At 40.4% G+C, this 13,832-nt stretch overlaps 1 protein-coding gene across 5 annotated transcripts in view; it reads right to left on the bottom strand.

Moving 5' to 3' along the window:
• FILIP1 (filamin A interacting protein 1) overlaps positions 1 to 13,832 on the bottom strand; it is a 109,789-nt gene that overhangs the window by 61,984 nt on the left and 33,973 nt on the right. For all 5 annotated transcript variants that reach the window (XM_030005992.2, XM_030005984.2, XM_030005983.2 and 2 more), the window contains one exon: positions 2,695 to 2,973. In XM_030005992.2, coding sequence (XP_029861852.1) covers positions 2,695 to 2,967 — 273 coding nt within the window. In that variant the 5' untranslated portion in view covers positions 2,968 to 2,973. The remainder of the gene's footprint in view (positions 1 to 2,694; positions 2,974 to 13,832) is intronic.

Here is a 13,832-nt window from a genome sequence, read left to right as displayed (position 1 = left end):
AAGAGCTGGGAGGTCAAGTCCCAAAGTAAGGACTCAAAATTGATACCGACAGCAACATGGCATGGGTCTATGTTTGCTATGTTGTTAGATTATGCGAGTAGTGAACTAAGCATGTGAAGCATATGTATACATTACCAGTTTACTCTGCTAACCCCATGGTTGTCATGACCAGCTTACTTCCCATGGTTGAGCTCACTGTTTGGGGTTTACAAGGCAGCGTCACCGTGCTCTGCATTTGGTCATGCCGGCGGAAGATCCCCCCTGCTCATGGCTGCTGAGTAAAAAGTCATGGTATTTTATGCCATTTTTTTCTTCAAAAAATATTGGATCTCCCTACAGGTACAGCCTGCTGTTATTCTCAAAACAAAATTTTCTTACATGTGCCTATATAATCTTGGCTTTGCCGGTATTGAAATGGCTTCAAAATAAACCCACAGTCTGATTTGTCAGTCCAACAAAACGCCAGCCAGCCACCAGAGATGTCCGAACAGATCTGAAAATGAAAAGCCATGAAATGACTCAGTGCATTAGGTCACTGTGACAGCCAGGAGGTAATACCAGAGTATTTACTTTGGCTGGAGTCTTCCTTGGCTCATCTCCGTTTGTACTGTCAAAGCCAGGCTCTCATCTCAAGCCAAAGTGCTGTAGCTTGCCCACTTCAGTAACGGTTCAACACAGGTACCAGGTAACTAACTAACTAAAATGGGGGGTTTGAAATTAAATTAAAAACTCTTATGGAATAAAACAAATAATAATTCTCTTCCCTGCCTGGCAGCAAGGAGCAGAAGAACAGACCCACTCTACGGCTACCAGTGTGGCTGTCCTCACAATCCTCCCGTGATGTTGGGAAGCTTTAGTGGTGCCTAACATCTCTGTGGGGTCTGTATGTATGAACATCCCTAAAAGTACTGTCCAGGGCAGTGGGAGTATCATCTTGGTGAGGATTTTCAGCCCATATTATGGTGCAGATGGCAGCTATCCCCAGCATCACCATAGGGGTAATGAGAACATGGACAGTCCTTTAAAGGTTTTGTAACTCCCCCACAAAGTAAAAGACTATGGTGAAGAGCCACATTTCCGTGTATTGAACAGGAGAATTACTCAGAGATAAGAATAAAGACCACATTTATTGCCACCCAGGAAACATTAGTGACTTTCTTCACCTCCCCTTTCCAGACCACAAAGGTGACTTCAGGGTAAATCTTTCTGAACAACATGAACATGATACATTTCTAATGAGGTTTGGCTCTATTCACCACTGAAGCTGCATGCTAGCTCCATCTTTTAGGAAATGACATATACAAGTTTTTGTATAAAGTAAATGAAGCACTATAAATATGGATACTGTTCTGCAATGATAGAAGGTTTTTTCCTTTGCAAAATTGCATTCAACAGATTTTCTTGCTTTTTTCCCCAGTGCAAAATGACTCTTCTCTGTTTTGTGACAAAATTACTAAATTTGGATGCGTATTTCCTGAAACTTGAAAGGACTTTCTGACAAGCTGAAGGTAAATTATGTACAGGAAGAGTGATACTTAATAAGATGAAATTTCAGCATTGTGGTAATGGTGCAACTCGGGTGACTCATATACCGAAGAAATTAACTAATCACCCCCAAAACCATTGCTTCTCTTAATCAGGTAAGATGGTAACAAGTCCAAAATGAAAGTAAAAATATTATGAATGTGGGTTTCAGGGAAAAAGTAAAGCCTCATACGAAATGCTAAATAATGATGGTTAACTAGAATAAAGAGATTGAAACGTAAAATGTTTTCACACAGGTTGGGCACTATTTTTCTGCTTGTCCATGGATTCAGTGAAAAACATCATTAAAGTGCAAACAGAAGAATGTATAGATTTGTCAAGCAGTCCCACCACAAAAGGGGATAAGTTTTGAAAAGTCAGAAGTCTTCATACTGACTTTTTGAAATACCATGTTTCAGCTCTTTATTTTGAAATCGCATTTTCCCTGAAGGCTGAGACTCCCAAGATCTCCGTGATTTATTAGCAATTGAGAGAATCCTCAAAACTGGTTCTAAATTTGGGGGATGTGAGTTAAGCACAAAATCAGGCTCTCTGCCATCAAGGACTTACTACTGGGCTGAATAAACATGCAAATCAGGACAACTGAGAAAACTTTCGAGCGAGCACTACTCCAAGAAATAAAACTAATGGGTCTTTGCAAGGCAGGGAATGTGCAGAGTGCTGGAGGCCAGGTGGGACAGGCAGAGCTTTGGCTGAGCCCTGAGCAACATCTTGAATATGCAGAAGGTCCAGGGGCCATCTTAAGTCTTTTTTTTCAGTGTTACTGACTTGCAGATTTGTCCCTTGAATATTTGCATTAAAGATTATAATTACACTCACTATATTTGCTTGCCTTTTTCCAAACTGATCCATCTGTGGTTGTTTTTTTCCTCTTTTTAAGTGTTTGAGACCTTCAGATCCCCCTTTCTCTGTCAGTTGTGACAGGTGTTTAGAATTTCTCTTGCTTTGGTAGCTGCAGATAGAGATGGTAAATAAAGCAGTACTTAAAACTGTGACTATCCTGTTAAACACCAGCTAAACACTGCTCTCTCCTTATGGTCCTTTGCCTTAAATTTGCATGTCACTGTTAGTTGAGCCCTGTACATCTTGGACAACCTAAAAATAAATAGATACACAGAAAATATACTAAAAAAAAGATGTTTAATTTACCTGCAGTTCTCCTTCCATTATACTGAGGAGTTTTATCAAGTCCTCTTTAGAAAGCTCTATGGACTTCTTGTTCTTTCGTTCAGTAGGTCCAGGTGATTTTGAGTGCCGTTTGACAGTTGCTGAAACCATGACCTCATCTTCCTTCTGATGAGGTTTGTTCTTTTTCTTGGCATCCTCCTGAAGTTTTTCATTCTCTGCATGGCTGATGACAGGCTTGGAACTGGAGAAGTGCCCGTTAGACGAGCTTTCTCCACCTTGGTTTCGGGATCTCATCCCTACCTAGAAAGAAACAAACATAGAGATGCATTTATAAACAAAATTACTTAGAAAAAGCTGCAGTGGAAATACTGCCTTTTGGAAGAACAACAAACTTCTTAAAAATGAAAAATACTGTCATGTTCAAGAGATGGTGGTAGAAGGCTCAACCATTTCAACAACTCTGTGTGTGGCAGACAGTGAATCCAGGGCATTAAGTATAAATTTAACAGAGTCCTAAAGTAAGGGTAACCATCTTTTTCAGCATGCCAAGATGCTGATATGAGTTAAAATGTATGGAACTTAAAAGTGATACAGAAAAATGATAAAGAACATTTTCCAGTGTTCCCTTTCCTTCAGTCAACATTTTGATCATTCACAATTCATCAAAACAAAGTAGGTTGTTAAGTAGATCTTATTTTAACATGAAGTTTACTTGAGAGACAGGAATGCAATTAAATTTTAGAAAAGCATATTTCTTGAGTATAAATTCTCTATGAGAGTGGAGTGACAATGCATGACAAACAAAGGTCACTCTATACTTTTTCCAGAGTGAAGCAATGGTTTTATTCCAGGTAACCAAGAAAAATTGAGAATGAAGACTAAATCAAGTGGTAAACTCCATCTTAAACTAAATACTGCATGAGATTATTAGACAGTAAGTGCCATAAAGGAAAGTTGAAAAGAAGTTTGAAAAAAAAGCACAGAGGGAGTGAAACCACTAAGAAGTAAATGGGCAAGATCAATGCAGTCCTTCCAGAAGATTAAGGGCTTCTCCAAAATGTCAGGTCATGGTTATTGAATGCTCACATTTCTGCCCTCTTAAGCACCTACACTGCACTCTTAGACAATGTCTATCCTAGGAAATTAAACAGTGACAGCAAATGTTCCTGAGCTCTGGCACTTGACCTACTGTATTGCTAAATTTTTAGCATGCTCCTTGGCACACTTCAGGTCCAGGCAAGCTACCAGTCTGCCAGCCAGTTCCTGGGCACAATTCAGGAATTAACCCAGCTCAGGTCCAGATGCAGCCACCCTGTTCTGGAAGAGAAGAGTGTTTAGTAGTACAAGCATGGCTGGATTGTGCCGCTTGAGCCTAGGGGCAGAATGGGGGCTCTGGCCCTGTTTAGTTTACGAGTAACATAGCCTTGGTGTCACACAAAACATAGCTGTGAAAATCATCCTTCCTGTGTATTATCTTCCTCAAACAACAGTCTTCTCTGATTCCCTCTGCTGAATGCCATTCAGCAATATCAAATTAAACCACTGGCTCTTATCTTCAAATCTTTCCACAGTTCTTCTATTTCTTACCCATCAGCCCTTTTCCAATTGTCATCCACACAACACATTCAAATAAAATTAGCTTAATCTGCCTGTCTGTTCTCTTCTCCTATGAACATCTCTTTCCTTTATTCGCCCTTGACCCTGCAAATTGGCCAGGGAGGCTGCTAGCCCTTAAAATCCCACTTACTCTGTAAGGTCTTGCCCTGAGTCACTGACTAACAAAGGCACAGAAGACAGTATGGGTTCATCAGTGTGTATTTCATTACTTATCATTATTAAACAGATGTGCATAGGATACTCAGACATGTTTATATATGGACCCATGTTGCTATCCTGTCACCTTGCTATTCTGCCACCTTCATATGTTATGTTGAAGTAGGTTTTTGTAATTATATTCAGTGTTTAACTGTCAAAGACCTTGACTGTTATTTGTAATCAAGGTATTTGTCATACACAATACAAAGGCAGCAGTGAATTTAGTCTTGGTTCACGGCCAAACTCAGATGTAAAAAGTAAGTTGGTCTCCTAAAAGTTGGATATTCTTCATCCTACTTGAAATTGCTTGTATAATAGACAAGGGAAACCATCAGGAGTTTATGTTGCCTTACTCCAATTTACTTTTGTATATGGTCATATTTTCTGGTACCTTGATTTTTTACTTAAATCCGGTTTACCCAAGATAGTCTAAGAATACTAGAAAGCAAGATCTGCACAGAGAAATATCTAGCTTTAGATCAGCTACAATTTGAACAGACAGACTGAAGAAAGCTGAAGGGTCTATATGTCTGAAACTTGCCTAGTTTCTATCTATAGGTCTAATGAATAATATTCCACTGCTTCCAAATCTTTTCTCTCACTTAAATTCATCTCTGGATTTAGTTTGCAGCTTGTTCATTAGTCAAGCAGATGCTTCTCAACATCACTAACATCACTTTTCTGATAAGGATCTCAGAGCAGCAATTCACTAGCAATGGGGCAAAACCTAAAATACATTGACTAATCAGCTTGGCTAATGTTATGCTGGGCCTGCTACGGCTTGCTACTTACTTGACTCGGGCCAGTGTTATAAATCTCTTGCTCACATTAGCCCTGCATTTTGGTAGTTTCACACTCAGCAGGAAGATTGTCTTTTTATTATCATTGGTTACTCATGTCTTAACTTCATTAATTCAGTGGAATTCATCCAGCAGCATAAATGGGGAGAAAATTAGACCCAATGTTTTCGAGTGAGAGAGTTTCACGATGAGATTCCTTGCATTGTAGGTCTGCTCCTTTCCAAACAATATGTGATACAGGTATACAATGGCCTTTAACTTCCTGAATGCTTATGCAGTGTGTTTTTCATCAAACAGTTTGGATTAAACACATGAATTACGCTTCCTAAAAACAGATCTCCATTATAAGCATGAACAATACCTGAGAACCTCAGGAAATCTTTTAGGTCTCAGGTTTGTAATGGAAAAATAAACATTGTACTATGTTTCCTCTCAGATAGGGCTTTTCAATTTGTTTAACTTTAATGGGTTTTAAAGTTTCCAACCATGCTTCCTCTCAGGAGAGAGCACTCGGGATTCAATCTGTCTCTATTTTCTAAGTGTTTCCTTCCGAGTCCCTGTGGGCCACAGCCTCCAGCCACTTTCATCTCTAAACCAAACCTATTTTTCATGGCTTACAGTGAATGTCTTCATGGCTCTAGAACATCCTACATGTTTTAAGAATAAATATTGCAAGCCTGTCTTACATATGTTTTCCAGTGGAAAACAGATTATTACATTACAGTGTATTCTGCTTAATAACATGCTGCGTTAGCGATTTCTCTATAGTAAGATGACTCAACTGTTAGACCTGAAAGGTGCACAATTAATTTTAAGTTTAACTCATGACTAGTTGAGACACATCATCCACCTCAAGCATTGCATAATCAACCAGATGCACTTAGCTGGATATGTTAGACTTCATGAAAGGTGGTGTGTCACCCTGTCACATCATAACTCAAGACAGTCACTTTGATCCATCTGTCCCTGTGGGAGCTGAGATAACAATTCATGAAGCCATGTAAGGGCTGAGTAGTTGACTATATGTTTATAAGTGTGCTAACAGAGAAATAAGGAATGAATATTTAGAGTGTGCTTTTACTTGATGTAAATAAACATAGGTCCACAAAGGACAGATGCAAATTTATTTTTTTTAAAATTCATTAATAAAGCAGCAGAGCAGCTTAACCAATTGATCTGGAGTTTTTTATCATCTAGCTAATTAGGGTATGATTGTCACTAAAGGAACTAAAACTTGGCCTTTTTAAAAATTTCTTTAACACTTGTTGATTTATTTTGCAGCATGTCTTACATCACAGTAAGTGTGGCAGACAGTCTGTCGCTCTCAGGGACATTGCCCCTAACAGCCTTTCTTTGTGTAAAAGCCTGCCAAAATCAGTGTAACGCTAACACCTACTCTGTCTTCAGTTACAATGTTGATACTTTTCCAACATTTTATCCAAATGCAAAGGTGTTGTGTGCTGAAGCCAGAGATGCAGGTGAACTCAAGCTTAAATAGTGACAGAGAGGGCCAAAGTTCTGATATTCACACAGTAATTTCCAAGGAGTTTAAGGGCCAAAATCAGCGACATGATCCAGCTGTTGTGCAGTGCTCTAGGAATACAAAGCAGCTGTAAGGATGACTGAGTTTTAATTAGAGCAGCGTGAAGTAGCCAGAACATACCAGTGATCTTGGCTGAAATATGGTGTGCTGGAAAGGAGTGCTTAGTATTATCATTCTGGACATCCATCTGTATTTCTGACGGTATCATGATAAAGAAGAAAAGTTTCTGACCAGTTGCACGGCATTATTTCGGTATGCAAATACCAAAATCCCAAAACTTTGCCTATCTATTGTTTCACCAGGGTTCCAAAATTGATTCTGGGGACACTGTCAGTCTAACACTGGTAACAAACGTCCTCCTGCTGTCTGCCCTGTTCACGTCTCTATGTCTTACAGTATTCCTGATCTGCTGAAGGGATTGTGTTCCCTGAAGAAATAGCTGGTATAATTTATAATGACTTTAGCATCTAATATTTAACTCTACTGTTTTTTGGGGTTTTTTTCACCCCTCAACGTATTGCATATTAAACTGGAAATCTTTCTTAACAGTCTTCAGTCAAACAAGAAGTCTTTATATGATCAGTCACCTTGATTTCGACATTTATTGGCTACTCGTTTCAATATGTGCTCACAGCATTGGTACTTGGCATGGGAACTCTTCAGCTTCTCCTCTGTTTCACTCGTTTGTTGAGCTTTAAGCACAAAGGACAAATGCTATGATTATTTACTTGAGTCTATATTGTTGTTCTGGGCATGGGTCCTCTGGTTTTCACAAGTTAGCAATCCACACAAGATTTTATGAAATAACCTTTATGTTAGTTTTACTGACATCAGGAGGAAATCTGTGAGGAATTTGCTGAGTAGGATGTCAGGAGAGGACAGGCTGCATGGTGTTCCAAACCTTTCCCCCATTGATGGCAATTTGTTCTCCCTATAGCTCTTGAAATGACAGGTTAGATTAGGCTCTGTTACTAGTGCTATTAGAATCAGATAACGCAAGTTCTTTGAACTTAACATGTAGTACCTCTTGCTAATTGGACATGCTGATTTTGGCTCTGCAGTGCTTTCCTTAATAATAATAATAATAATAATAATAATAATACACACGCACACACACAAAAAAGTTGATTTACAGCCATGATATGGTTGTTGCCTTTGGCTATAAATTTGTAGTCTGGAGTTCAGTTGCAGATCTAACTGATTAAGATATCACATGAAAGTGCTGGGTTTCTGACAGGCTAACAATGTATTGCAGGGTCGGTGCAATTGGGTTATTAGTGAGCCAAAACTGGAATTGTTTCTCAGCTGTGGCTTTGGGAACTGTATTTTTCAAAGGCACTGCTGTGCAGGCATTTGGAGTGGAGCAAAGCGCTGTGCAGAAGCGCTTGGTACACAGGGGAGATTGCTGAGAACTCAGGAACTGAGCAAGCCAAATCTCTGCCCAGTGATTACCAATCAATGTATAGCACCAGGAGTGAAAAATAATATAAATATACTCAAAATGGAGACAAAATCATATAAAACCTCCACCAGACCTGAAACACCCCATAAATGAGGAGGAGAGCTGGAAAATTTTTAAAACAGTGTCAGTCTGTATCTGCAAGTAGTAGATACCAAGAAAAAAACACTGAACAAAAATACAAAAAAAGAAGACACCTTCTCAGATGTCAGGAAGAGAGGAAGATAGAGACACCAAATTGACCTTGTTGGCTTAGAAGTCCTCAGCAAGAACCACCCCAGATGGGGATGGATGGCTTTAGCCCCAAGGGATCTGGATAGCCAGAACTAAGGCTACATGGCCTCAGTGGTGTGGCTTTCCCAGGACAAACATGTAGACATGCAACTGGTCACACCACTTCAGAGACTGATTAAAATGATTAGGTTTATTATTATTATCAATTATTCCAGGCTGGTTTCCTGGACTCTGCAAATGTTCGTTATTATTGTTTATTCTGACTTGAAGAAATAAAAAGGAATCATGCTACCAAGAGGTTGTCAGAGGACCAGGTAGGAACTGATGGCTGCATTGTGCAGAGGTGCATGCTGAGCAATGCTGCCCAGTTGGACTTGGATGCTGCATGAAGCAGACATGTGGCAGACTCCGGACTGTGTGATAGCCGAACAACACTGTGCCAAAGGAACGCAGACCTCATTCTTCATTTTGCTTTTGTAGATGACTCCAGTGTTTGTTTCAGTCATGCTGGTCAGAGGAGAATGCTAAACCAAATGACTAATAAGGTGAAGAATGGAAAAAATATCTACCCGTAGCAATTCTGGAGTTTCCTGTATTTCTAAACATTCATGCCTAGAGCACTAATCCATTCTGCTCTCTAACCCTCCCCCAATCTCTTGCCCTTATATGCATCATGACTTATCTGCAAGAGCAAACAAGAAAAGGTCTTTGTTCCTTCTGACAGTATTATACGTTACCCGTGTGCTTCTGTGAGAGCATGTGTAAACTGCTTGCCCTTGTTGTTGGAGTATTGGCACTTTATGGATACTTTATGGATCAGGACAATTCTCTACTCCATAAAGAGCTTGAATAACCAAGCCACAGGGCTGTAATTCTTGTACGGACTAGGAGAGGACTTGTGGCTAGTCTAGCTACATAACACCACTACTGCCTTCATCCTTTCACCTGGTCTGCTTTGCAGTGCTGGAAAAGCATTTGTCATACAGGCGTTAGGAGGAGCAACGCCCAAGCACACGTGCTGAGCCCCATGCACTGAAGAAGAAATATTCATGTCATCCTGTTGACGCTGCCTCCATAGCAGGGTTTGGACCATCTGCATTGGAAGTACTGCTCTGTGGGCTCCCTCCCACTCCGTAAGCCCTTTGCCAGATGCAGCAGATTGGGCTGGTCCCTGGGCTGCACCCACTGCCTGCGCTCGAGCAAGGAGGAGAGGGCATGGCATTGCTCGGAGGAGCCCGTGCAGGAAGGAGATAGTGCCCCATGGCAGACAGATGTCATGGTGTCTCCCTCATTTTGTCATACCATACACGTAGTCTCATCCGTGGAAGAAACTTGAGTCTTTTTAATTATGAGAAAGAAGAATTTGTCCCCATTAAGAGTATCTGACAAAAATGCAGTGACTGTTTTAGATGTAAGACACAGATAATTTTCTTTTATCAAGTCACCGCTATCTCATTATTACATAATGTATTTTGGTGAATAGAACTTTTGTTTTTATGCTGCTTGCAAATAGTGTAGAAAACTAGCAACGTTATAGCAGACACACTTGTTGAGGTACAGCACGAGAATCAGCAAAACCTTTTTGCTTTATCAAAGATTTATTTTATAGCTCCTGAAATTGATTCTTGTAACAGTGGAGCATAGTAGCACATGGATTATATTCACCAAGCATTATCTCAACAATAGTTCCTTTGCTTGAAAAAAGAAATGGGAGGAATAAGCATAAATGTATTCTCAAGAAGAAAAGAAAAAGATTTCTGAAAATTCCATATCGAGGTGCCATTCTGAATACGTATAATCTGCATGAAAGCAGAAAAGGATTTCACAAAACTAAAAGAGGAAAGCCAGTCATCACTAAGGCAGATTTATACCCCTTTAACACCGTTTTCTTAATTCCAAGATAAACTCTCCTCAAGCTAAATTATGGCACAGATTTACAAAGAACAGAGTTTATGCTGGTATAATTCCATTAATTTTGTCATTTTCAGGAAAACTTGTGGTTGCAGCTGGAATACTTTTACTTGAGTAATGCATGCTGACCAACTAAGGAGTAACATAGACTTGTTTCACAAAGATTCATGTTTCCCAGGCTTCATCTGGAAAAACATCTTGGATGCATGAGGCATGAGGAATGATAAGCTATTAGATCATCATTCAGTCAAAAAAATAAACTTTTATATATCACTCTACCGATGTTTTGATTACTCTGCTTCCCAGCTGCCAGAAAGTACAAACGGGAGTCATAGAGAAGAGACAGCTCAAGTAGCTGACACCACTAGACAAACATGCCACTAGGTCTGATGAGGGTTTAGATATTTATTCTCCAGAGTGGCTGTGTGGCTGAAAGGGACTGGCCAGGAGCAAGGTAGGTGGCAATAGTGCTAACTGCCTGCGGTGCAGCCTTTCTAGCATGTTTCAGCTGAGCTGGGAGACATGGGAGTATGTTGGTTCCTACTCATCCCTCTTCCCAGCCTGTTTCCAGCCCACTGGAGTGTCCTGTGCCCAGGACTACTCCTGATTTGAAGGAAAAGCATGGATCCTTGGAGGAAAGAAATGCCCCTGCTTTCTGGGGCCGTGTACTTTACACCCAGCTGATGGAGCATGTCCCGAGACACAGCCAGTCCTTGAGGGCTGGATGAGCACTGTGCCCTATCATGATTCTTCACATATTGTTTTACAGCTTTCTGCCCTTTTGAGTTATGCCATTTCAATTGAAAATCAAACTGTGAACTTCACATGAAGATAAAGCTAGCACTGTCACCATTAGTTTCAGTCCAAACCCACTAAACATTTGTTTTATCACCTGACAGCCAGAACGTGCCTGGAAAATGATAAGAGAGGTGATGCAGATTAGCTGGCCTACCAGAGATTTTTTTGCTCCTGCAGATAAGTAATCTTTGGTGTTAGGTAAGCATTAGTCATTTCTTTTTGTTGACAGCATAGAACCAAGCTGATAACCTGCAGGATCAAATATACTGTGGACTTAGGAACCATGCTGTACCTCTTCTAAGTAGTTGCTAAAGACCACTGCTCCTATAACAATGCGTTTTCTCCTTCCAAGATGGCAGGAAACTGCTGAAAGCAGCAATAGACAGGAGCAGGCAGATAATCATCACAGCTCTTGCCTCTGAGTCCCTTGTCCCTATCCTTTCAATGACCAATCAAAATACCTAAAACTGATATATCACTGAGGGAACGCAGCATGGAAAGTAAAGTCATTCTGTCATCCTTGCAATCCTACTTTAACCTAGGAATGGACCACAGGGCAAACAGGGAATGCAATCAGGAAATGAGGAAACTAACTCTTACTAGCTTTCTACAAAATATATTTCAACTTTTCACCTTAAAATTATTTTTTATTTCAAAATTGACTTGGATTTTAACAAGTGTGAGACAAGACAAAAAGATAAATGTCCCAAAAGCAAACTTGAAGCTTTGGGTCGAGGGAAGTATTTTGCTGTCTCTTGCTGACCAGACGTGAATCGTGAATCCCGTATTCTTTTCGGTAGCCATGATTTGCACAGCTCTGATTTTGCTGAAACCAGTAAACAACTATAGCTACATTTTACATTTGACTAATTTATCGTTCATTTGGTTTCTAAAAATAACAAAAATAACAAAAAATACTCACGATGTAAATACCCTTACATATTTTACAGCAAAGGGAAAACAAATTATACAGAGAACCTGTATCTTCTACAAATATTGTCTCCAAGAGACAACAGTGTAAAAACACATCTGCAGCATCTCAAATTTCAGCTGTCAACTAAGGCAGGGAACAAGTTCCAAATCTGTCTCAGTGACTCCTTTGTAGGAAGTTTCGGTTGTTGATAGACACAGAGTACCAGCTTGCACATGAATGCCTGGTCGTTTGGTGAGAGGTGAATTTAACCCCCTCTGTTAGACTGGGCTGCCTTCCACCTCCCAAAAGGTTCCTCCTCTGTGAAGTTTAACTGGTTTCAAAAAAAAGAGTTAAAAATAGTCTCTGATACTAAACCTGCCATTGAGTTTCACTATCAATTTTGGTGGGTTTACAGTAATTTTTCCCATTGGGGGAAAAAAAAAAAAAAAATTCTCTGGCTGCATGTATACTGGAGATTAACCATGTCCAGGACTGCTCTCTGACTGTGAGGCCAGCTGTCCTGGAAAATCCTTCAGGCTCTTAAGCCCTCTTAGCATCCATAACATGCTGGCTGCATCAACACTGCCCACTGGGAATTGCTCCTAGCCCATGCTGACTCCCAAAACACACTCTCAAATGGTTCAGGAGGGTGTTAAGTGGCCTGGCCAAAAGTGTGCCGGGGACCACTCCAACAGTTTAATAAGACTACAGACATTCACCTTCTAGTATCTGTGCTCATGCCCTGGCACTGTTTAGTTTACAGCCTTTCCTTTCCACAGCCTGCTCCTTTACAAACAAAGGAAATGGAAAACTAATCAGCCGTGCAAAGGGAAAGTGCAATTCACCATAAATACACAGTCTGCAGAGAGAAAATAAGCAGAGGGTGGTGGGAAAACAGAAAAGAATCTGTATTTTTTCAAGTAAGTTAAGTCAAGGCATGCAGAAGTATATTAGTTATTCTAGAGGCGTATTTTTAAGTGGCTACTGAAGGATGGTCTGGAGATAGAGCAGTTAGTTCAGCAGGGGTCAGGAAGACACAGGGCAGCTGAAGCAGAGAGAGAGGTTGCACAACATCCCCACTTCACACCAGGCTTCTCCTGGCTTTTGCTGGGCTTGGTGGCACAAACTTTGAGCTCCTCTGCTTCATGTCACTGATAAGAGGACTAGCACTGTGAGGCTCCAGAGTGGCCCTTGCATTATTCAAAGCCCTGGCCTTCACTTGTCATTACTATTTGTAAAGAGGTAAAAGGAAAGGAGAGTCTTACTTCATTCCTGGCAGTGCCAGCCCAGTGACTGTCATTATTTCCCAGTAATCCTGCAAGCTTTCCACTGACTTCAGAGCTTGTGGCAAAGAAAGTAAAGAAGTAAATGTCAGCCTGATTTAAATAATACCAATGCCTCACACTGACAGGGAGCAGCACAAAAACCTGCAGATACCTGGGCATTGAAAACCGTCTCATCCACAATAGTAGCTTTCATTTATAGAAACCATATTTCTGTGCCTCTTCTAATGTCTTGGTTTCAAAATCCCTAGACAATTTCTTCACTTGAAAAGAGTGAAGTTAAAGAGTTATCCTGCATCTACAGGTTGAGCTGGTTTTGATCTTTTTTTGAACAGCCTGTCAATGTTAATCTACTCAAATCTTCACCTGGCTTTTTAGTTCAGAGCAGAATGTGACACTAAGC

This window comes from Aquila chrysaetos, chromosome 2 (assembly GCF_900496995.4).
Source record: "Aquila chrysaetos chrysaetos chromosome 2, bAquChr1.4, whole genome shotgun sequence".
Classification (NCBI taxonomy): domain Eukaryota; kingdom Metazoa; phylum Chordata; class Aves; order Accipitriformes; family Accipitridae; genus Aquila; species Aquila chrysaetos.
The sequence above is the reverse complement of the archived record's forward strand: the minus strand, read 5'-3'. Positions and strand labels throughout refer to the sequence as shown.